This window comes from Mandrillus leucophaeus, unplaced genomic scaffold, assembly GCF_000951045.1.
Source record: "Mandrillus leucophaeus isolate KB7577 unplaced genomic scaffold, Mleu.le_1.0 Scaffold329, whole genome shotgun sequence".
NCBI lineage: Eukaryota > Metazoa > Chordata > Mammalia > Primates > Cercopithecidae > Mandrillus > Mandrillus leucophaeus.
This window is the reverse complement of record NW_012103465.1, coordinates 3,255,045-3,281,217: the sequence shown is the minus strand read 5'-3', so window position 1 is coordinate 3,281,217 and position 26,173 is coordinate 3,255,045. Positions and strand designations below refer to the sequence as shown.

At 36.8% G+C, this 26,173-nt stretch overlaps 1 protein-coding gene across 2 annotated transcripts in view; it reads right to left on the bottom strand.

The window, feature by feature from the left end:
• Nucleotides 1-26,173, bottom strand: part of JAK2 (Janus kinase 2) — a 160,056-nt gene that overhangs the window by 117,163 nt on the left and 16,720 nt on the right. For both annotated transcript variants that reach the window (XM_011988377.1, XM_011988376.1), the window contains one exon: nucleotides 3,498-3,748. In XM_011988377.1, coding sequence (XP_011843767.1) covers nucleotides 3,498-3,723 — 226 coding nt within the window. In that variant the 5' untranslated portion in view covers nucleotides 3,724-3,748. The remainder of the gene's footprint in view (nucleotides 1-3,497; nucleotides 3,749-26,173) is intronic.

Here is a 26,173-nt window from a genome sequence, read left to right as displayed (position 1 = left end):
ATGTTTATTGTGGCACTATTCACAATAGCAAAGACTTGGAACCAACCCAAATGTCCGTCAATGATAGACTGGATTAAGAAAATGTGGCACATATACACCATGGAATACTATGCAGCCACATAAAAGGATGAGTTCGTTTCCTTTGTAGGGACATGGATGCAGCTGGAAACCATCATTCTCAGCAAACTATCGCAAGGACAAAAAACCAAACACCACATGTTCTCACTTATAGGTGGGAACTGAACAATGAGAACACTTGGACACAGGAAGGGGAACATCACACACTGGGGCCTGTCGTGGGGTGGGAGGAAAGGGGAGGGATAGCATTAGGAGATATACCTAATGTAAATGACAAGTTAATAGGTGCAGCACACCAACAGGGCACATGTATACATAGGTAACAAACCTGCATGTTGAGCACATGTACCCTATAACTTAAAGTATAATAATAATTTTTTAAAATACCCATTAAAAAAAGGGAACAGACTCTATCCACTTAAACAAAAGAAGAAAAGAAAGAAGGAGCAGGAAAGAGACAGAAGAAGGGAAGGAAGAAGCATAACAAAGAAGAAAGAAAAACCACCATCAGGCCCAGACAAGATTTATATTTGAGTTCAATCAAACATGAAAGACAATTCCATCTTAAGTATACTATCACAGAGAATAGACCAAGAAGGGACAGAGAAATTGACACATTTTGTGAATTTAGTTTGACGACGATACCAAGGGTAATCTCAACAATATAGATAGAAAAATCTTAAACTTTACTTCCATGATTATAGAAGTAAAAGAGTAACATCAGTGCATATGGTGGAGTAGGTAGTTCCAAGGGCCTATCCTTCTCCACAGCAATAGGGGGGAAAAAATGAGTAAAAACCGTCAGAATGAACTTCATATAAACTATAGAAAATAGGCAAAGATATGCAGCAATCAGATAAATGCTGAATCAAGAAAACAGCAACTAAAAATGGCAGGAAAGTTGTGCAGCATTTTTACTTTCCCTTAACCACCCACTACCCCCACATCCTGCCTAGCAACCCCTGCTTCACTCCCCCTAGTTAACCCTAGTTAAGCAAAGTCTTGAAGATGGCACTTGGTATTCCCAGTGTGAAACTCTGGTCCCTGGCTCTGGAGTGAACAGAGCTGACCTTAATCTCAAAAAACCGTTTTTCTCTCTTTTGACCTGACTGGGGACTGACTGAAGAAATGATGCAAAGAGCACACCTATGTTCCACTTAATTCAGGACTTTCTCGGGGCAGAAAAGCAGCTACACAGAAGACATTCATTGAAAACATTGCAAATGAACAACCTGGGGCAGAGGCCTAAAGTTGAGGCAAACAATAAACACACTGAAAACACACTGAAAACCAAAAAAGACACGAGAGAGGAGAGTTTCTTTGGGAAATGACGGCACTGAAAAGCATCACTATGTATTGGAGAGTAGAAAAGCCACATGCATGCCCAAGGAATGGCACTGAGAAGAAAAGACCCTAAGCTTTCACCTCAAGCTGTTCTTTAGAGTCAGCACAAGCAGGAAGGGAAGGCTAAGGCAGAGTTGTAAATGGACTAGGTAAACACTGAATGAGTGCCCCAACATAGAGCCAATCTGCAAAGACTGAAAGAGTTGTTCTTTTCTATTATTTTCTTTTGGCTCTAGGAATTCAATAAAATCTGTCAAAAAAAAATCTTACAAGCTAAAAATCAGTCTTACAAGCTAAAAATCTTACAAACTAAAATCTCACAAGCTAAAATCTGACTAGCTAAAAAAAATCTTACAAGCTGAAAAATCTTACAAGCTAAAAAAATCTTACAAGCTAAAATCTTACTACAAGCTAAAGGATCAGAGATTTCAGAGACTACACACAACAAAAAATACAGACTTTACAATATAGTCAAGATCACTGACTACAGGTCTCTCATATCCACTTCCCCCACTAAAAACTAAAACCATGAGTATATAATCACACTTTGAGTGGATTATCCAAGAGGAACACTGGTATTCAATAGAAAAGCAAGGAAGGAGACAGAACAAGACAGCCTGCTCTGCCGGGAGTGGCAAGAAGCTGGAAGAGACTCCACATACGGAAAGGGTGAGAGATGCCCAATGGTCCACATTCCTACTGTGAATCCCTGCAATTTTAGTCACAGGAAAGACCCTAGACCCTTGCAGGACAAAAAATTAACATAGAGGGCTGCCCAGAGACAGCACAAAAGCATTTCCTATTCCAGTGAGGAAGTTCACTCTGGGTCCCACACTCCCCCTGAGTCCTAAGCAGCTACAGCAAGGTGATATTTTGGAAGCCCAGCTCACAACAGAATGCGTACTCCCCTGGGGCCCAACGGCACCATAAAAAAGAATGTAATCATGTCATTCACAGCAACACGGATGGAACTGAAAGTCATTATGTCAAGGGAAATAAGCCAGGAACTGAAAGACAAATATCACAAGTTCTCATTCATGTGTGAGGGGAGCTTAAAAAGTTGATCACATGAAGGTAGAGTGGATTGGTAGCAGGGACTGGCAAGGTTATATAGGTGGGAAGGGGGAAATGAAGAGACGTTGGTTAATGGGCACAAAAATACAGACAGAAGGAACAAGTTCAAATGTTTGACAGAAGAGTAGGGTGACTATAGTTAACAACAATGTATTGTATTTTTCAAAATAGCTACAAGGAACTTGAAATGTACCTAGCTTCCTCCAACTTACAGTTAACGGCTATTCTGACCTGTACTGATCTTAAATTAAACAGAATAAATTGATGTCATCATACATTCTTATAAATACTATATTAGACATTTAATTTACCTCTACAAATAAAATCATATTACAATTCTTCAAAACAAAGCTTATGCGTCAACTAGTCTTTCTATTAAAAGAACATTTAAAAATGAGATACCATGATAATAGGCTCTATAGTAACCTCAGTGGTCTAGTAAAATGTGTTAGCTCTACAGAAAGAGTTCTCTGGTTCATAGTTTTGGTCCACAGATAATACAATCAGGTCTCAAGAGTAAAAATGATTTCAAGATACACCAAAGATGTGAGAAATATATATATATGAGGAAAGACTGGCAAAGGTCTTCAGAAGCTAACTAGAAGAAAATGATGGTTTGTCAACCATTTAATCAAGATTTTAAATCAAATACATATTTCAAAACATTAATTCTTTGCTTTCATGTTGCTCTCAGGATCTAGCTTTAACATTAAGTTATGTCATGAGATAGCCCATGACAGGATGTAATTATATATGTAATTATAAAGAATACTCAGCAAACATTTATGGCCATCAAGTTTGTTTTGACACCTAGCCCAAAGCAGATTCACCATAAGTTGTACTCCAGTAACACTTTCATTGTCTATGCATGTGAAAACACACATACCAGACATACAAGCATTAATATATATATATATAATGCATGTACCTAGTATTAGCATAGCATAATTAAAACAATAATACATGGATTAAAAAGGAAAAGGCTGTTTTTTAATACTTACCACAAGCTTTAGAAGCAGCAATACAGATTTCTTCTGCAACATACTCCCCAGATGGAAAGGTCAGATAATCTGCCTCAGATTTCCCAAGGGAATGGTAAAGATACACCTGAAGGACTGGATCTATTTGCTTCATAGAATTGGCATTTCCAGAAATATCACCATTCTGATATATAGAAGATGTGGATGTTCCCTCCATTTCTGTCATAGTAAGGCAGGCCATTCCCATGCAGAGTCTTTTTCAGAATATTTGCCTGTAAGAGAAAACAATAAAGTTACAAATGGGCTGGGCGCAGTGTCTTACACCTGTAATCCTAGCACTTTGCGGGGCCGAGGTGGGCAGATAGCTTGAGCCCATATGTTGGAGACAAGCCTCAGCAGCATGGTGAAACCTCGTCTCTACAAAAAAAAAACAAAAAAAAAAAAAAAAAATTAGCTGGGCATGGCAGCACACACTTGTACTCCTAGCTACTCTCCGAGCGGAGCAGAAGAATCACTTGAGCCTGGGAGGTTGAGGCTGCAGTGAGCCTCCACACTCCATCACACTCCAGTCTGGGTGACACAGCGAGACTCTGTCTCAAAAATGAATGAACGAATGAATGAATGAATGAATAAATAAATAAAGTTACAAATGTAAATAATATTGATACGGCATCCTTCATATACAAAGAAGGACTGCTCCTTGACAGCAATGGCTGTCAAATCCATTAGCTGGATAAATAGCGTGTACTACTACATACAAAGCACAATGCAAGAAATCACACATTTTAAACTTCCTGTGGACAAAGATTATAAAATTCCAGTTAACAACCTAATTGAGGAAGATGATATAAATTCCTAACATGAACAAACAAGCATTAAACTTAGTTACAGACAACAGAAGAAGAGATCTCAAATTGAGGGAACAGGGGCCCAGAAGGCTGACTAGAAGTATCTGGTACTAGCCTCCTCCACAAAGAAGAACCGAAGTAGCGAGCAGATAATCACACTTCGAATAGGTTGTCTAAGAGAGAACACTGAAATTCAACAGAGAAGTGATAGAAAACACCTAAAGCAAGGAAGGAGAGGGAAGTGGGACAGCCTGCTCGGCCAGGATCAGCCGGAAGCCTAGAGAGCCTGCACAGTGTGGGGAAAGAGTAAGTGAGAGACTCCCAGTGGCACACATTTTCACCACAAATTCCTGCAATCCCAGACACAAGAGAGCCCTTCAACTTTCATGGGCCCTGGGAGTAACATAGGAGCTGCCTGGAGACTGCACAATGACAATGCCTTAGAGAGGGAGCTTACGCTGATCCAACATACCCCCGATTCCTAAGCAGCTACAGCACAGTGACATTTTTAAAGCCCAACCCCCACCAGAATGCATCCTACCCTGGAGTTCAATAGCCCCCACATATCCACACCCCTAGAGCCCCACTGACATCCTCCACCCACAGTTACCTCCACTGCTGGCTGCTGCCTATGGGACCAAAGCACAAGCCATTGGCAGTAACCCCACTGCTCCCAGCAGAAGGGCTGCCATACATTTGTATGTGCCCTGAGGACAAGCTCTACCACCTACAGCTGCCACCATTGCAGGCTGCTGCCACTAGTGTCAAAATACATGCACCCTGAGTATAGCTTCATCACATCTGCAGACTCCACCTGCAGCTGCAGTGCACACTCCCCAGCCAGCTCCCTATAGCTGCTCCCACTGAGAGCAACCCCACCCCTCCCCAGCATCAGGGCACAGCACAGCCACTGCCGCCCCCACCTGTACATTCTACCAGGAAATTGGAAATCATCCTGCTCCTGCCCACCATAAACAGCACCTGCTCCCACTACTGGAGGACCTGAGGATACTCTCATCCTGCTCAGTTCAGCACCACACTGCCAAGTACCCAAGCATGTTATCTGGGGGCCTTGGGATCGCACCAGTTTGTCCACATCCAGTGTCAACTGAGCATTCCACCTGGGGGTCTGAGGATGTGACCCACCCAACCTGCCACTACCACTACAGCTGGTTCCCACTCACACTTGCCACCTGCAGGTTTTGGGACTTGCCTACCCAGCCTATTGCTGTCACCGCCAACATAAGCACAGACAATTGGAGAGCCAGAGGTTGTCCTACCATTGCTACTGACATGGCCTATGCCATGCTCACTGCCCAGGGGCCTGTGGACCCACTCAGCTGCCCAGCCCATCACTGCCACTGCTGGTACCCAAACAAGTTACCTGGAGACCCAAAAATTGGACTGCCTGGACCCACTAATACCATTACTAATGTAAGCCACCCTGGGGCTAATGTACAGGCATGGCTGTCCAACTGCTGCCACCACTGAGGACTGAGGATCGGTCCAGCTGGTGTCACCATCCCCAGCAAAAGTTCACCACAGCCTTCACAACCACACACTATGCCACTGAGGAAATCACAGACACCACTGATGCTGTTTACAGAGGAAAAAAAATCTTACAGAGACTACATTACTGCATGCACTCAGATTCAAACCCAAAGTGCCCTGGCCAACCAACACCCCAAACAAATCTTCAGGAAAAAGTCCTACCCTATGAAAGCAAATACAAAAAAATGGAAGTGACTATTACACCAGATGTGTAAGGTCACAAGAAACATGGAAACAAGAGGAAATATGACATCTCCAAAGGATCACAATAATTTTCTACCAAAAGATTCCAATCCAAAAGAAATTCATGAGATGCCAGAAAAAGAATTTAAAAAATGATATTAAAGCAGCTCAGGGAGATACAAAAGCATACAGATAAACAATAAGAAGAAACCAGAAAAAAAACTCAGGATATGAATGAGAAATTACCAGAGAGAGATATCATTTAAAAAGAAAACAAGAAACCCTGAAACTGAAGAATTCATTTAATGAAATAAAAAATACATTCTAGAGCATCTATAATAGGCTAAATTGAGCAGAAGAAAATTTCTGAACTTGAAGACAGGTCTTCTGAAATAACACAGACAAAACTAAAAAAAAAAAGAATGAACAAAGCCTGCATGACATACGGGATACCATAAAGCAACCTAATATTAGAATTTTCAGTATTCTGGAAGACAATGAAAATACAAAAGGAATAGAAAACCTGGTAAATGAAATAATAGCTGAAAACTACCCAAGTATAGCAAGAGATTTAGACATCCAGATACAGAAGGTCAGAGAGCCCCAAAAAGAAAATTCCAACAGGTTCTCTACAACACATTAGAGTCAAACTGTCAACAGTCTAAGACAAAGAGAGAATTCTAAAAACAGCAAGAAAAAAGTGTCTAGTCACTTCTAAGGCAAGCTCCATCAGACTAACAGCAGATTTCTCAGCAGAATCATTACAGGCCAGGAGAGAATGAAACAACAAACCTGACAAAAACAAGAAATGGGGAAAGGATTCCCTATTTAATAAATGGTGCAGGGAAAATTGGCTAGCCATAAGCAGAAAGCTGAAACTGGATCCTTTCCTTACTCCTTATATGAAAATTAATTCAAGACGGATTAGAGACTTAAATGTTAGACCTAAAACCATAAAAACCCTAGAAGAAAACCTAGGCAATATCATTCAGGACATAGGCATGGGCAAGGACTTCATGTCTAAAACACCAAAAGCAATGGCAACAAAAGCCAAAATTGACAAATGGGATCTAATTAAACTAAAGAGCTTCTGCACAGCAAAAGAAACTACCATCAGAGTGAACAGGCAACCTACAGAATGGGAGAACATTTTTGCAATATACTCATCTGACAAAGGGCTAATATCCAGAACCTACAAAGAACTCAAACAAATTTACAAGAAAAAAAAAAAAAAAACAACCCCATCAAAAAGTGGGCAAAGGATATGAACAGACACTTCTCAAAAGAAGACATTTATGCAGCCAACAGACACATGAAAAAATGCTCATCATCACTCGCCATCAGAGAAATGCAAATCAAAACCACAATGAGATACCATCTCACACCAGTTAGAATGGCAATCATTAAAAAGTCAGGAAACAACAGGTGCTGGAGAGGATGTGGAGAAACAGGAACACTTTTACACTATTGGTGGGACTGTAAACTAGTTCAACAATTGTGGAAGACAGTGTGGTGATTCCTCAAGGATCTAGAACTAGAAATACCATTTGACCCAGCCATCCCATTACTGGGTATATACCCAAAGGATTATAAATCATGCTGCTATAAAGACACATGCACACATATGTTTATTGTGGCACTATTCACAATAGCAAAGATTTGGAATCAACCCAAATGTCCATCAGTGACAGACTGGATTAAGAAAATGTGGCACATATACACCATGGAATAGTATGCAGTCATAAAACAGGATGAGTTCATGTCCTTTGTAGGGACATGGATGCAGCTGGAAACCATCATTCTCAGCAAACTATCGCAAGGACAAAAAACCAAACACCACATGTTCTCACTCCTAGGTGGGAACTGAACAAAGAAATCACCTGGACACAGGAAGGGGAACATCACACACCAGGTCCTATTGTGGAGAGGGGGTAGCAGGGAGGGATAGAATTAGGAGATATACCTAATGTAAATGACGAGTTAATGGGTGCAGCACACCAACATGGCACATGTATACATATGTAACAAACCTGCATGTTGTGCACATGTACCCTAGAACTTAAAGTATAATAAAATAAAGAAATCAAAAAAAAAAAGTGCTGAAAGAAAAAAACCCTGCAAGTCAAGGATACTATACCCAGCAAAATTATCCTTCATTAAGCAAAGGAGAAAGTTTTTCTGAAGCAAGCAAAAGCTGAGGGAATTCAACACTACTAGATCAGACCTACAAGAAATGCTTGAGGGAGTTCTACATTTGGAAGTCAAAGAACAATGTCAGGGCCAGGCACAGTGGCTCCGGCCTATAATCCTAGCACTTTGGAAGGCTGAGTCAGGCAGACTGCTTGAGCCCAGGAGTTCAAGACTAGCCTGGACAACATGGTAAAACCACATCTCTACAAAAAAAAAACAAAAGAATTAGCCAGGCATGGTGGCAGGCTTCTGTAGTCCCAGCTACCTGAGAGGCTGAGGCAGGAGGATCACGTGAGACCATGGAGGTCAAGGCTGCAATGAACCATGATCACACCACTGCACCCCAGCCTGGAGGACAGAACGAGAGCAAAACCCTGTCTCAAAAAAGAAACAAACAAACAAACAAAAAAGGACAATTACTACCATTATGAAAAACAGATGACGAAAGTATCAAACCCACTGGTAAAGCAAACACACACAGACAAGAAAGGATTCAAATGTTATCACTATAGAAAACCAACAAACCACAATGCTAAACAATATGAGAGAAAGAAAAGAACAAAGGACCTACAAAACAACCAGAAATCAATTAATAAAATGACACTAATAAGCCTTCACATATCAAGAATAAACCTGAATGTAAACAGATTAAACTTTCCACTTAAAAGATAGAGAATGGCTGAATGTATTAAAAAACATGACCCAACTATATGCTACTTATAAAACCTTGTCTCACCTTTAAAGATACACATAGACTGAAAGTAAAGGGAGAGAAAAAGATATTCCATGCAAAGGTATATCAGATACAACAGACTTTAAGTCACAAACAGTAAAAAGACAAAGAAGGTGATTCTATAATGATAAAGGGATTAATTCATCAAGAGGATATAACAATTCTAGAACTTCTAATATATCAAAACAACAAAACCTTGCAATTACTGTAACAGATATAAAACTACAAGAGTTTTGAAATTCATCTGCGATTGGATATGTAACTTTAAAGAATTAATTTGTTCAAAAATACATAATTCCTTGAAATCTATTACATCGTATCTTATAATAGTCAATATTAAATGCAGCAAAAGCAGTTATAAGAGGGAAGTTTATAGCAATAAATACCTACATCAAAAAGGAGGAAAGATGTCAAACAACATAACATTATACCTCAAGGAACTAGAAAAAGAAGAACAAAGCCGAAAGTTAACAGAAGGAAGGAAATAATGAAGTTCAGAGCAGAAATAAACGAAATAGAGACTATAAAAATGATGGAAAAGATCAACAAATCTAAGAATTGGTTTTCTGAAAAGATAGAAAGTTAATTAAAATGAAGTTCTTAGCAGTAAGGAGTAAATTTGCTAGAATTTTATCAATTTGTGCTCACCATTGACTTTGGATTGTTTTGTGCTCACCATTGTTTTTGGTCTTCCTTCTGGACTCACTTTTTCCTGCTGAAATGTATCTTTTAGTAGAACCTTCAGTGAGGCTCTGTGGGTTTTTAAGTTGTAGTCTCTGAAAAAAAATTTGTTGCCCTCACCCTCAAAATCCTATTTATAATTTTCTTACCCCAGAACTTTAAAGATATTACTGCATTGTTTTGTGGTATCTATTAACATAAATATTGAAGTCTGCTATCACTCCTACATATCTTGGCTTTACCTCAAGTAGTTTAAAACTTGTTTGCATTAGCAGCAATGTTCTGCAATATTTTTGGAAAGGTGTTGATGTTGATTTTTCTTTATCAAAAGTGACAATATACTTTTAATCTAAAGATTCATGTCTTTTTTTTATTCTAGGAAATTCTCAGCTATTATGAAGTCAAATGCTACTTCTTTGTTATTTCCTCTAAATTATTTTACCTGAACTGTTCACTGACCATGGAAGCCTCTCAAGCTCACTTCCATATCCCTCCATTTCTTTCTCATGGTGAAAAAGTTAGGATAATGGTTAGCTTGGCAGGGTTGGGATAGTGGGAGGGCATGGAGAATAACTGGCATGAGGCACAGGGAGACCTCTGGGGTGCCTTCTGCCAGTAATTCTGGTGATATTCTATTTCTTGATCTAAGTAGTGGTTAACAAAGGTGTGTTCACTTTATGAAAATTTGTTAAGCTGTGCATTTATGAGTAGCATACTTTCCTGTTTGTGTGTTACATTTCAATTAGGGGTTTACTTACATTTTTAAATTCTATCAGGAAAAAATTCATTTTTCAATTTTTAATTTTGTTGACTATCTTTCTTAGCACTGCGTTTCTTCATATATTTTGCAATTTGGTTTGCAGGCTTACTGCACCATTCCTCACTTCACCCTCAACACACACACATACACAGTCTGTGGTCACCCTACTCATCTAACAATTTGTGCCTGCCACAACTTAGCCTGCCTGGGCTATCTATATATATAGAACCAGGTCTTATAACAGCAGGTTAAAATTCCTGCCTTGAAGAGGTATCCGATACGATGCAGATCCAGTCACTCACAAGGCAGGAGATACTTCGCTTTATCCTTGAGTTCCTAAATCATGTCATTTCATCTTCCTAAGCTTGCAACTTATCCAAAGCTATAGCAACAGGCAGCATTTGGCGGGAGGTTCCCCTTCCAATAGTCTATTTGGAGGGAAGCAATGGCTGGCAGTAGAAGTAACATCATGGACCTGTCTCTAGTCGTCCATGTTGTACCACAAGAGTAAAACTGTCTCCAGTGCCTATTTCTGTACAGGAAACCCAGCAAGCATGGCATAGGCTTTAACCACACTCATTATTTTGCACTTATAATCTATATGTATGTTCAGCTTGATCTATTTTTATTCAGGATACTTTTTTCTCTTTTTATATTTTAATACGACGCAATCATGTGTTTAGAACAGAAAGGATGTTAACTGGAAATCACACTGCCTTAAACATACACACATACCCCAGAATTCCATAGGCACTCAGTAAATGTTTCCTGAATTTTAATGAATTCAGTCATTTAGAAAATGCACTGATGCTTTTCTACGAAAAAGAATCAAAAGAATTAAGTGACTCGAATTGGCTTTTTTCTTTTCCTGGAAGTACATGACAAGAAAGAAAACAACAGGATCACTTGAGCCCAGGAGGTCGAGGCTGCAGTAAGCAGTGATTGTGCTCATGCCACCGCACTGCACTCCAACCTGAGTAACAAAGTCAGAACTTGTCTCAAAAAAAAAAAAAAAAAGAATACAATGATCACAACTACAGCCAGCATTACTGCTTTGCTTTGATTTGTGCTAAGGTGCCAGCAGTTTCACTCACTATTACTTCTATACCATTTGTGTATATGTCAACTCAATGAAAAAGACATTTAACATCTTGGCATTATGATGAAAATCATTTTAATTTCATTAAACCCTGAATAGGTTTTTAGGATACCCAGGTATCCTCTAGAGACCATGTTCTGAGAACTGCTACAATTCTTCATCTAGTCACAAACCTCATGCATATTTACACCAAGAAACACATTACAAGAATATTCATTGCACCTCAGCTTCCAATGGCAAAAACTGCAAACAACCCAAACTATCAGGAAAATAGGTAAATACTTTTGTGAATTTATACTATAGAATCTGTTCCTCAGTTGTTAAAATAAATGAACTATAGCTTTATGCAACATGGGTAAATCTTAAAAATACAATGTTGTAAAAGCAGTAAGTTACAGAAAACTGCAAGCTGTAAAATACCGTTTTTCTAAATTTCAAAAACAAGCAAAACTGAATAGTACATTGTTTAGGCATATACATGTGTTAAACCTACCCCCAGCAAAAAAAAAAAAAAAAAAAAATCAAGGAAATGTTAATCCCAAAATACTCCTGCAAGATAGACAGGAGGATAGCTAGGGAGAAACATGTATGTAAGTGCAAATTGCTGGCAATGTTCTAGTTCCTGGGGTGGGTGGTAGTTTCATGGGTGTTTAACATATTGTCCTTGATAACTCTCATATAAGTTACATCTATTCTAGTTTTACAGGATTTTTCCCTCCTAAATACAATCAAATGCACAAATCTTAAGTGTACCAGTCAATAGGTTTGGACACTGCATATACCTATGTAACCCAAAGCCCTAAGAAATTATCAGCATCCCAAAAAGTTCTTTCGTGCCCCTTCTCCATCAGTTCCTGCTCCGACCACTCAAGTGGCCACAGCTGTTCTGATGTTTTCCCACCATAGATTAGATTATGATTGTGCTCACTGTCTCATACCACTAGAATGAAAGTTTCCTGAAGGTAAGAACCTTAATGTATTATTTACTACTGCATTCAGTGCCCAGGATACTCTCTGACACATGCAAGTTGTTGAATAAATGAAGAGTATATAAAAGCTATAATTAAGTTTCATCAACATGTGTTGATAAATAAATCTGTTGAATAAAGAGTAAATAAGAGGCTGGGTACAGTGGCTCACACCTGTAATCCCAGCACTCTGGGAAGCCAAGGTGAGAGGATCACTTGAGCCCAGGAGTTCAAGTCCAGCCTGGGCAACATAGTGAGAGCCTGTCTCTACCAAAAAAAAAAAAAAAAAAAAGAAAAAGAAAGAGTAAATACAAGTTATAATAAATTTCAGTCAATCTGTACACATACACTCAAAAACCAGTACCTCAAATATCACATTTTAAAGGTTGTTATTTTCAAACTTTACTCATATACTACATAATTCTAAGAGACACAGCTTTTCAGATCAATAAATATACATGAAGAAGTAATGCAGTAGATTAGAAAAATTACTAACCTGGGAGCCAACAGACCCAAAAATAAGTTTCACCCTTTCTTATTGCAAACTAGTTACATGACAAATGAATCTCATCTTCCTCATTTGTATAATAAAATTAATTAAATTTCCACTGTTCTTCCTAACTCTTAAAAATCTATGATTTATAGTAAATTATATGTTATCTAAGTACAAAATAAATTTTAAAAATTAAGTGCTACAAAACGACAAGAAGAAAATGATCATAATTACTAAAAACAAAGAAAAGTTTTAGAAGTTTCACACAATAATTAAAACATAGGCTGAACCTTAAAAGAAAAATAGAATTTTGACAAGTAATGAAAAACAGGGCATTATTGGCAGGGAGAAAAGCATGCAAAACATGGAAAGAGGAATGTACACAGTATGTTCCTGGAACAAAGTAGAGACAAGTTTGGCTGGATTGGAAGGTTCAGATAGGTCAGTGCTTCTCAACTTTTCCACAGAAATGTCCCAAAAGGCAATGGAGTGGTCTGAAGAAGAAGCCAAGAATATAAAATACATTTGAAGTATGTTTACCTTTAATATCCGTGTGATTCTGCATTCTATTGCAAGATATAACCATTTTGATTTACTTTTTTTTAGTATACCAAAATTTCACAGTCTAAGTAGATAAACTATGTTTTTCCTACAATTATTCTTATACTACTTTGGTAAAAGTAAATATGGTGAGGTAAAATGTAAAAGAATTTTGTATTGTACTCTAAAGACCACTCATATTTTTTTATTATAAAAGAAGAAGATATAAGTTATTAGAAAAAAGTGCTTTGGGTTGTTTTCTTACTGAGCAAGAAAGAAAATACAAACAGAAAAGAGGTCTTAACAAGCTTTCATACTTTGAGACAAAAAAGAATTTGGTCAACCTTTATTCTTCTCTTTCTTTCACCCCTATATCCAATCCATCAATATGTACTGATAGTTTTACTTCCAAACTATATTTCAAATCCATCCATTGGCTTTTTTCTCCACAACTACCATCATACACTAAACAGCTATTATTTATTTCCTGAACTATTGCAATGTCCTCCTAACTATTTTCTGTAAGTCTGCTTTGCCTCCCAGTAACCTAATCTCCACACAGGAGCCACCCTCATTTTTTACGAATGTTTAGACTAAAATTTCATTATCTGTTTGCTGCCTACCTCTCCAACCTCATCATACAACTCTTGCTATGTGCTCTTTCCACTACTAAATTATAGGCTTCAATACCTTATAATAACTCAACAAAGAACCTCATCTGCCTTGTTGAACAATATAGTCTTAGCAGGTAGAAAAGTCCTGAGATACAAATCTTACTAAATATTTAATTTATTAATGCTATGCTCATAAAAATAACAAAATAATTATTTTATTACACATACAATATAACTTCAGGATCTCCAGACCAAGGCTGGGTTGCCTCCCTTAATGAGAAGTTCAGAAAAATCATGTGCATTCTCTTCTGCCCCAAACACCAAGGAAATGATAAATAATAACAATTTTAAGCAATTTTTAACACACAGATTTTTGATAATGAGAGAGTAGTTTATACCAATGTTCCTGATGATAACAATGATAAACTTTTTAAAAATATATATTTATAAAAACACCATTTGAAGGCATTGTCAAGGGAACAAAAGCAGATACAAATCAGGGGGGATATGACCCTTGAAAGAAGGGGAATATACTGAATGAAGCCCACACTTACTCTTCTTCCATCCTGAGACAACTACACACACATTCTGTTCTGTACAGGCAGGGGCCAGAGGAGGGGACAGAGCTCTTGTAAAAAGCTGCAGTCTTACTGGGTGAAAGTATCAGAGAATGAAGTTTGAAGCTGCTAGAAAAGCTAAAAATTGAGGGCAGAAATCTCAGGAAAATGGGAGTCAGTGGGGCCTGACTTCCGAATCCCCATCCATAGGACGAAAATTCAAGCCCAGGGAGAGGTAATAGCTAGAAATCTGAAAGAACTGGGAAGAGATTTCAACAGCTATCTGGTCCTGGAGAGTCAGGGTTTAGTGTTAGAGGGAACTGGTAAATATCTCAGGCTTTCCACTGAAACTCCAGAAAAGCCACACTGGAAGAATAACAGCCACTTACCAGAACTAATGGCAAAACTGAAATAGACCTGTCCCAACAAAGCCTAAAACCAAGCCTCCCCAGGATCAAGCTGATCTGCTAGTAATTTAACTGCCTGCTAGAACAAAACTCATTACTTCAGAGAAAGATTGAAATCCACACCATCTGGAGTTTCTACACTATCACCCACAATGTACAATAGTCAGTTGAAACTAATTAAACATGAAAAGAAAAATGGAAGAGTTAAAAGAAAAATATATATATAATAGAAATGGACCCACAGCAGACCCAAATGTTAGAATTTAAAGACTTTGTTTACTATGATACATATGTAATAGAATTTACAGTAAAAAATTAATATAATGCATGAAGGTAAAGAAGCCATATATAAACTCTACAATATCAAGAAATCTAAGCCAGGAGTCATGGCTCATGCCTTTAATCCCAACATTTTGGGAGGCCAAGGCAGGAGGATTGCTTGAGTCCAGGAGTTCAAGACTAGCCCTGGCAACATAGCAAGACCCCTCCCTTCTCTATGAAAAAAAAATTTTTTTTTAATTAGCTGGGCATGGTGCTGTGTGCCCGTAGTCCCAGCTACTTGGGAGGCTGAGGTAGGAGGATTACTTGCACTCAGGAGTTTGAGGCTGCAGAAAGCCATGACCACACCACTGAACAACAACAAGAGCAAGAAAGTCTGATACACATAAGTGGAACAGAGGACATACTTGAAAAAATACTGGCTAAATGTTTTCCAAGTTTGTTTTAAAAAAATCAAACCACCAATCCAAAAAGTTCATCTGAATCCAATCTATATAAATCCATACTTACTCACATTATAGCCAAACTGCTAAAAACCAAAGACAAAAAGAAAATCTTAAAAGCAGTCACATACATACAGGAGAACCAAGACAAGAAACAGAACTGACATCTCTTCAGAACTAATGGAGGCCAGAAGACAAAGTACTCAAAGGGAGTGGGGGAAAGCTGTCAACCTAGAATTCTATAATCCTGAAAAATAATTCTCATACTACTGGATCTGTTGTATTATAAAAAATAAGAATTTTCAAAATTCAAGGCAAAACAAATATGTTTTCAGATAAATGGATGCTAAGAGAATCACCAACAAACTCACATTACAAGAACTAGTAAAGAAAATCATTTGGATTAAAGGAAATATTACATGTAAACTCAGGTTTACAGAAAGGAATGAAGAGCTCAAAAATAGTAAATATGTGAGGAATTAAAATATTATTATTCTTTCATTTCTTAAATGTATTAAAAGACAATTGACAGTCAGGCATGGTGGCCCACATATGTAATCCCAGTATTTGGGAGGCTGACGCAGGTGGATCACCTGAGGTCAGGAGTTCGAGACCAGCTTGGCCAACGTGGTGAAACCCGGTCTGTACTAAAAATACAAAAATTAGCCGGGCATGGTGGTACACGCCTGTAATCCCAGCTACTCAGGAGGCTGAGGCAGAATTGCCAACCCTGGAGGCAGAGGTTGCAACGGAGGTCATGCCACTGCACTCCAGCCTGGGTGACAGAGCGAGACTCCGTCTAAAAAAAAAAAAAAAAAGACAATTGACAATTGTTTAAAGCATGAATAATAACAGTGTATGGTAGGGTTTAAAATAAATATAAAAGTAAAACAGGTAACAACAATAGGTAAAAGGAATAAAATTAACAGTTTATATAAACGAATTCATGACAGCTCTGACAAATAAGAAAAGGTGCTATCAGCAAATCAGAAATTTAAAGGGAAGATCAAAAGTAGATAGGATTAGAATGACAGAGTAGAGGAAACAGACTCTATTTAAAACATACATAGGCTAGGTGCTGTGGCTTACGCCTCCAATCCCAGCAATTTGGAAGTCTAAGGCAAGAGGATCGCCTGAGCCTGGAGTTCAAGACCAGCCCCAGCAACATTACGAGATCCTGCCTCTACAAAAAAGAAATCTAAAAATTAGCCAGCATGTAGTGTGCACCTGTAGTACTAGCTACTTGGGAGGCTGAAGTGGGAGGATGGCTTAAGTCCACGAGTTTGTGCCTGCAGTGAGCTAGGATGGTGCCACTTCACTGCAGCCTGGGCAACAGAGCAAGACTGTGACTGTAAAAAAATTCTTTTAACTGAAGAAAAAAAAATGTACAGAAGAAGGCATCTATAAGCATAAAAACAGTTGTCTGCATGCACATAAAAAGCATAAATATGCAATGATAATCAAAGATTATTATACAGTTAGGATGGAGATGGGGCAGGGGTGGTAGGCATAAAAGAGTAAGACCAAAATGGACCAGAAAACAACTGACCCCAGAAGAAACAGATAATGCAGGGAAGAGAACTTGGTTTAAAATCTTTCTTGGTATTCTCAGAGAGATTTAAGAATATTTTAAAAACATAAAGCATCACTAGATTATGAAAAAGGAGCAGAGAATAAAAAAAGTTTACCAAATTTTTTTTAAAGTCCTGACTAGTAATGAAGAGAGCCTGGGCATTTCATAGTGTTCTTGTGCTGCTCTATCCTGGTTCTGTTTCCATTCTATATCAGATGTACCCACTATACACAATTTTGTGGATATTCTTTATGGCTTAATTCTTTATCATGAAGCAGTATTTTTCTTAGTTTTGCCTCTTTTGCACTTCCTATAGAAAAAATAAATGGATCGTTCTCTCTTTCCTTTCCCACAGGTGTTTAACACCTGCTGATGTCTGAGCCTTGGGCCACCCAATTTGCTCATTCATTCCAGTTATTTTAAGATTTGTGTTGTTCCAACTTATGTGCTACTGTTATATAAAATGCTGCTCTAATCATGCATGTTAAAGTTTGCAAGTGGCTATGCATAATACATTCTCTATGCATTAAAGAAAAAAAGAGGCCGGGCACGGTGGCTCAAGCCTGTAATCCCAGCACTTTGGGAGGCCGAGACGGGCGGATCACGAGGTCAGGAGATCGAGATCATCCTGGCTAACATGGTGAAACCCCGTTTCTACTAAAAAATACAAAAAAACTAGCCGGGCGAGGTGGCGGGCGCCTGTAGTCCCAGCTGCTCGGGAGGCTGAGGCAGGAGAAGGGCATAAACCTGGGAGGCGGAGTTTGCAGTAAGCTGAGATCCGGCCACTGCACTCCAGCCTGGGTGACAGAGCAAGACTCTATCTCAAAAAAAAAAAAAAGAAAGAAAAAAGAAAAAAAGATAGATGACAATTCAGTGAAAGAGTTGAATAATACAACTCAAAGGACTAAATTAGTAATTTGGAAGACAGTCAAGACAAACTCCCAGTTCCTAGACTCAGAAAGAGACAAAGACAGAAAGAAAAAAATATGATCATACAAGTAAGAAATATGAGGATCAATCCAGGGAGTACAATTCTAAAGAGAAGCTCTAGATGCAGGAAGAATGAGAACACAGGGAAGAAAAATAATAGGAGAAATTTTATTGGTGTTAAAGATGCCTGGGTTCATACTAAAAAGATCTGCTGAGAGAAGGTAACATTTAATTTTTTAAAAACTACTGACACAAATCAAAGCTAAGGGTCCAAACACCAAAGATAACAAAGAAACTCTAAAAGAGTTCAATTTATCTCTGTCTACTCAGAGCTTCACCCACACATATAAAACTCACTGATGAAAACACATGCATTCAGATTGGTCCCTCTTTAGATTCATACTCAAATGGGCCCTTAGTGCTGCTCAACTATCATTTTATATTTCTTTAGATCATTTACTCTCCCACTATCCGTGACAACTATCTCATACTTTCTCCTCCTTGATCACCAAAACTGCCAGCCCTTTTCTTAAGCTCCACTTCCTACATTTGACTGAGAAATACAAGCAATCAAAAGCAAATGCCAAACAACTGAAGAATGCATAACGTTTTCAAATGAAGCTGGAATATTTTAGAAAGTAGACCACATGTTAGGCCATAGAATTATCAACCAATTCTTAATGAAATCATACAAAATATAATTTGTACTCAAAACATAAACAATGGAACAAGCAAACATTTTATATATTTGGGACCCATAATATTGACTCAATGTTGCATAGACCATAAAAAATTTATATAATTCTTAAAAGTATTGAACAAATAGGAACACTGAAGAATATTGCATAAAAATGTGAAACTCAGCTTCACCATTACCCATTCATTTTATTCTGTGTAAACAGTTTGATAAGAATTCTCATTATTAGGGCCAAGCATGGTGGCTCATGCCTGTAATCCCAGCACTTTGGGAGGCTGAGGCGAGCGGATCATTTGAAGTTAGGAATTCCAGGCCAGCCAGGCCAATGTGGTGAGACCCTGTTCTCTACTGAAAATATAAAAATTAGCCGGGCTTGGTGGCGCACGCCTGTAATCCCAGCTACTTGGGAGGCTGAGGTAGGAGAATTGCTTGAACCTGGGAGGCAGAAGTTGCAAGAGCCAATACCACACCACTGCAGTTCAGCCTGAGTGACAGAGTGAGACTCCACTTCAAAAAAAAAAAAGACAATATAATAATAATAATAATTCTCATTATTAGGCTGGTGCAAAAGTAATTGTGGTTTTTGCCATTAAAGTATGAGCAAAAATGCAATTACTTTACTTCCAACCTAATAAAAAGTATATTAAGTTGCAAAATAGGACATATTTTGCATTCAATGATTACTTAATATTTTATAAATTTATGCTATTATTAATACTGCAACAACAAAAAAAAACTCATGTATGCATTGAAAAATGTGAAGTTCTGCATCTGAGTTAATGGAAATTTGCCAATGGCACCTAAATTAAAAATCTCTCGTGGAAAATATAACCACTAACAAAAGTATCACAGCATATACAGAAAAAAAAAAACTAGAAACCCCGATATATTTGTAAATTAATCAATATACTTTCATAGAACCCATGGTACAAAGAATAACTTAAAAAATATTTTGAATCAATAATGAAAATGAGTAAAATGCAGTAAAAGTGTATACTAAGATATTCATAATCTTAAATTCATACACGAGAAGAAAGGCTGAACAATGTTATTAAATAAATTTTCATTTCAAGAAGTTGTGAACGGAACAACAAATTAAGTCAAAAATCATAAAAATGAAAATACTTAAGAGCAGAAATCAGAGAAAAATAAAAAGAAAATAAAAGCAAAGTAAAAAGTTGGCTTTTTAAAAGCATTAAAATTGATAAAACACTAGCACTGATCAAGAAAAAAAGAAGATAAAACATAAATTAACAATATCGGGAATCAAAAAGTAGATATTACCAGAGCTTACAATATTGAAACATATAAAAGACAATAGGAATATTCTCCAATTTAAAAACAAATGAAGTTTCTTTTAAAACAATTTACTAAAACTAGCACAAGAAGAAATATAAAATTTCAAAAATTTTATATATAATTGATATGGTTTGGCTCTGTATCCCCACCCAAATCTCACATTGAATTATGATCTTCAGTGTTAGAGGAGTGGCCCGGTGAGAGGTGACTGGGTCATGGGGTGGATTTCCCCTTTACTAGTCTCATGATAGTGAGTGAGTTTGCATGAGATCTGTTTATTTAAATTTTTGCAGCATGTCATCCTTTGCTGTCTCTTTCCTGTTGCTATATGAAGATGTACTTGCTTCCCCTTCACCTTCTACCATGATTGTAAATTTCCTGAGGCCTTCACAGCCACGCCTTGTATACAGCCTGTGGAACTGTGAGTCAATTAAACATCTTTTCTTTAAAAACTACCCAGTCTCAGATAGTTCTTTAGAGCAATATGAGAACAAACGAATACAGTAATTTAAAAATTGAATATACCATTTAAAACTTTTCCACATAGAAAATTTAATGCCCAGTGACTTTGCTGGTAAATTTTTCCAGCTTATGCAAACTCTCTCAGAAAATAGAAAATAAAAAACACTTCCCCACATTCTTAAGAGGAGAGTACAAACATGATACCAAAATATATAAGGACATGAAAAAGGAAAAAAATTACACTGGAATCTCTCTCATAAACATATTTGGGGAAAAAATGCTAAACAAAATACTAGCAAATTAAATCCAATAATATTTTAAAAGAATAAGTCTTGACCAAATGAATTTACCCCCTGAAGTGCAAAGTTAACATTTAAAAATCCATCATTATACCAGATTTAAAAACATGTGCACAGCAAGGGAAACAATTAACACAGAAAAGGGACAACCTATGAAACAGGAGAAAATATTTTCAAGTCATCCATATGATAAGGATATGATAAGGATAAATAGATAAGAAATGCAAACAACTCAAAAGCAAGAAAACAAGTAACTGATTAAAAAATGGACCTGAACAGATATTCCTCGAAGAACAATACAGGCCGGGTGCAGTGGCTTAACCCTGTAATCCCAAAACTTTGGGAGGCCAAGGTGGGAGGATCACTTGCGCCCAGGAGTTCAAGACCAGCCTGGGCAACATAGTGAGACCCTGTATCTAAAAAAAAAAAAAAAATTAGCCAGGCATGCTGGCACATGCCTGCAGTCTCAACTACCCAGGAGGCTGAAGGAGGAGGATCACTTGAGCTTGGGAGGTCAAGGCTGCAGTGAGCTATGATCACACCACTACACTCCAGCCTGGGCAACAGAGCAAGACTCTGTCTCCAAAAAAAAAAAAAAAAAAAGACAATATGTAAATGGACATGTTCATGAAAAAATGTTCAACATCAGTGAAAGCAAATTAAAACCACAATGAGGTCTCACCTCATGCCTGTTAGAATGATATTTATCAAAAAGATGTAAGGATAACAAGCATTGGTGAGTATGTGGAGGAAAAGAAACCCTTGTATACTCTTGGTGGGAAAATGTAAATTTTTACAGTCACTATGGAAAATGAATGGAGGTCCCTCAAAAAATTAAAAATGGAGGACTACCATATGATTTAGCAATCCCACTTCTGGGTATTGGAACTAAAAATAATGTCAAAGCAATATCTACACTCACATGCTCTTTGCAGCATTATTCATAATAGCCAAGATAAAGAACCTAAGTGTCCATCAACAGATGAACTGATAAATAAAATACAGTATATGTACACAATGGAATATAATTCAGCCTTAAAAAAAAGAAGAAAATCCTGTCTTTGGAACAACATGGATGAACCTGGAGGACATTATATTAAGTGAAATAAGCTAGGCATAGAAAGACAAAACTGTATGATCTAACTGATCCACAGAATCTAAAAAAGTAGAACTCATAGAAGCAGAGAGCAAGTAGAATAGCAGTCACCAGAGGCTGAGGGTCCCATTAGGAAGAACGGGAGATGTTGGTTAAAGGATACGAAATTTCTGCTAGATAGGAGGAGTAAACTGAAGAGATCTATTGTACATCATGGTCATTACTGCTAATAACAATATATCATATCCTTGAAAATTGCTAAGAGTAGATTTTAAGTGTTCTCACCACAAAAAAATAAGTATGTGAGGTGATACATATGTTAATTAGACTGATTTTGCCATTCTGCAATGTACACATATAACGAAATGTCATGTTGTACACCACATATACAATTTCTATGCAATTTAGAAAATTTTTTTTTTTTTTTTTTTAAGACAGAGTCTCGCTCTGTCGCCCAGGTTGGAGTGCAGTGGCGTGATCTCGGTTCACTGCAAGCTCCGCCTCCTGGGTTCACGCCATTCTCCTGCCTCAGCCTCCTGAGTAGCTGGGACTACAGGCGCCCGCCACCACGTCCGGCTAATTTTTTGTATTTTTAGTAGAGGGGGTTTCACTGTGTTAGCCAGGATGGTCTCGATCTCCGGACCTCGTGATCCGCCCACCTTGGCCTCCCAAAGTGCTGGGATTACAGGCGTGAGCCACCACACCCAACCACAAGAAAAAAAATTTTTAATAGTCAATATATTTTACATTATAACTATGAGAAAACACAACATATGATCATTTCAATAGATGCAGAAACTACCTCTAATAAAATTTAACCAATGTTCATGTTTTTAAAATCTCAACAAACTAGGAATTCAAGCAAACTTCCTCACTCTGATAAAGGGTAAGAGTAAAAAAACTTAATATACTTAATGGTAAAATATTGATCTTGTTCTTCTAGAGTTCAAAAACTTAACAAGCATGTCTAAAATCATGATTTCTATTCAACACCATAGTGGAAATTGTGGCTAGTGCAATAAGGCAAGAAAACTAAATCAAAGGTATAATGATTAGAAAGGATAAGTAAAATTGTCAGTATTCATAGATGACATGTCTGTCCATGTAGGAAATTTACAAGAATCTACCAATCAGTAAGTGAATTTAGCAAAGTCACAAGATACAAGACCAATATATAAAAATCAACTGTATTTCAGTATATCAGAAGCAAGCAATTTTTTAAATGAACATTTAAAAAGAGTATCATTTATAATAATAACAAAACATCGAATACCTAGGAATACATCTATTGAAATATCTGTAAAAACTCTGCAATAAAAACTATAAAACATTTCTTCAAAAAATAAATGCTAGCTAAATAAGAGAGGGATAGACCATGCTGATATAAGAATATAGAAAAACTCAGTACGGTTCAGATGTCAATTCTTTTCCAAATTAATCTATAGATTCAACCCACTTCCAATTAAAATCCTAGCAGTTTTTGTGGAAATTTACAAGTTGATCCTAAGTCTGAAAAACAAAGGATTTATAATAGCCAAAACAATCTTGAAGAGTAAACTAAGGATTTATATTATCAGACATCAAGATTTATATTAAAGATAGAACAAGTAGATTGGTATTAGCACAAAAATGAACAAATAGACAAATGGAACAGAATAGAGTTCAAAAAAATATACTCACATACAGTTAGCTAATTTGGAATAGATGTGCCATTGCATTTCAGTGAAGAAATACTGGTCACTTCAAAACATGTTGCTTAGTCAATTGGTTATTCATATGGGGCAAAAAAATAACCTTAACCTCTACTTCATACCATACACAAATATTAATTTAAGATGGAAAACAGACCAATGTGACCACTCTTAAGCAGGATATAAAAACACTAACCATCAAAGATTTATAAATTAGACTTCTTAAATATATATGCACACAATAATAGTTTCCAATTACATGAATCAAAAATGTAAAGAGGGAAATAAAACAACTATTACACTAAAAATTTTAATACTCATTTCTCAGGAATTAACAAAAAAATTTTTTTAAATCAGTAAAAATAATGAAGACCTAAACATCAACCAACCAAACATAAATGACATTCGCAGAACACAGTGCCCAACAACTGCAGAATATACATCCTTTTCAAGTGTTCACAGAACATTCACTAAGTTATACCATAGGTTAGTCCATAAACCAAGTCTCAATAAATTTGAAAAGATTGAATTCATATGAATTATATTCTTGGCCATAGCAAAACTGAATTAGAAATAAATATAAAAAAAAATCTAGAAAATCTCCCAGTATTACAAAATTAACATGGTTCTAAATAATCCCAGATTCAAAGAAGAAATTAAAAGGGAAATCAGAAATTATTTTCACCTGAATGATAATGAAGAAACAATAAAATTTGGGGGAATACAGCTAAAATAGTGGTTAGAGAGAATGTACAGCTATAAATGCTTATGTTGGAAAAGAAGAAAGATATGAAATTAATTATGTAAGCTTTCTAGGTAGCTAGAAAACAAAACCAGAGAATGAAGAAATAATAAAGAACAAAAATTACTAATACATAAAACAATAAAGAAAAATCAAAAAAACCACAACTTTGTTTTTAGAAAAGATTAAGAAAATTGATAAACCTCTAAGATGATGAATTTACAAACAGAAAAGAATACATATTACCAATAACAGAAATAAAAGCAGGACATCAGTACAGATTTTATAAACAGTAAGTGGATATAAAAGGATAGGAGCAACTTCATGCCAATGACTTTAACAAGTTAGATTTGATGAACAAATTCCTTGAAAGGCAGAAATTACCAAAACTGACATAGGAAAAAACAGAAACCTTGAATAGTATCATATCTCTTCAATAAATGGAATTCTTCATTAAAAACATACAAAGAAAATTCTTGGCCAAAGTGACATCCCTGGGAAAGTCTGTCAACTATTTAAGGAAAAAACAGTACTGATTCTGTATAAACTCTTACAGAAAACAGGGGCAGAAATAATTTCCAAATCATTTTGTGTGGCCACAATTATCCTAATACCAAAACCTGGCAAAAGCATATCACACACACACATACACAAAAAAATTACAGGCAAATGTTTCTCATGAACATAACAAAATAATAGAACATAGAACCAGCAGCATATAAAAAGGTCAGAACTTCATCACCAAGTGGGGTTTATTCCAGTAGTACTGGTTGCTTTGACATTTAAAAATGAATCAATGTAATTTACCTTATTAACAGAATAATGGAGCAAAACCATAAGATCGTCTCAATTGTTGCATGAAAAGCATTTGACAAAAGTCAACACCAATTCATGATAAAATTTCTGGAAATGAATTAGAAAAAGAAGGGAATTTCCTCAATAAAATAAAGATCATCTACAGACAACCTTCCATTACTTAATGATTACATATTGAATGCTTTCTCCATAAAATCAAGAACAAGGAAAGGACACTCACCACCACCATTTCTATTCAGCACTGGAGATTCCACCCAATGCAATTGGGTAAGAAAATTAAATAAAAGACATAGAGATTGAAAAGAAAGAAATAAAACTTTTTATTTGCAGACATGATTGTATGTATTGAAAATGCTGATGATTCTACCAAAAAATTACTAGAACTTATAAGTGAATTTACCAGTATCACAAGATACATCACAAAATAAACAAAACCAATTGTATTTCTACATACTGTACTAAGCATGTCTTTTTATTCTGTATTTTTGATGCTTTGACATCTTGGGAATTTGCTGACCAATTCCTAGAAACAGGAAAGAACCTGACAGTGAGGGCATCTTTTCATATGCAAACCAACCAATACCTTATCAAGTTCTTACCTGATATTTATACATATCCCAACCACCTCCTTTATCCAGTTCTTACTTAATACCTATATAAATATATCAAACAAGATGGTCTCTCCAATACACAAAGAGCTCCACTAACTAATTTTTTTAAAGCCACTGGAGAAATTACAGACATAT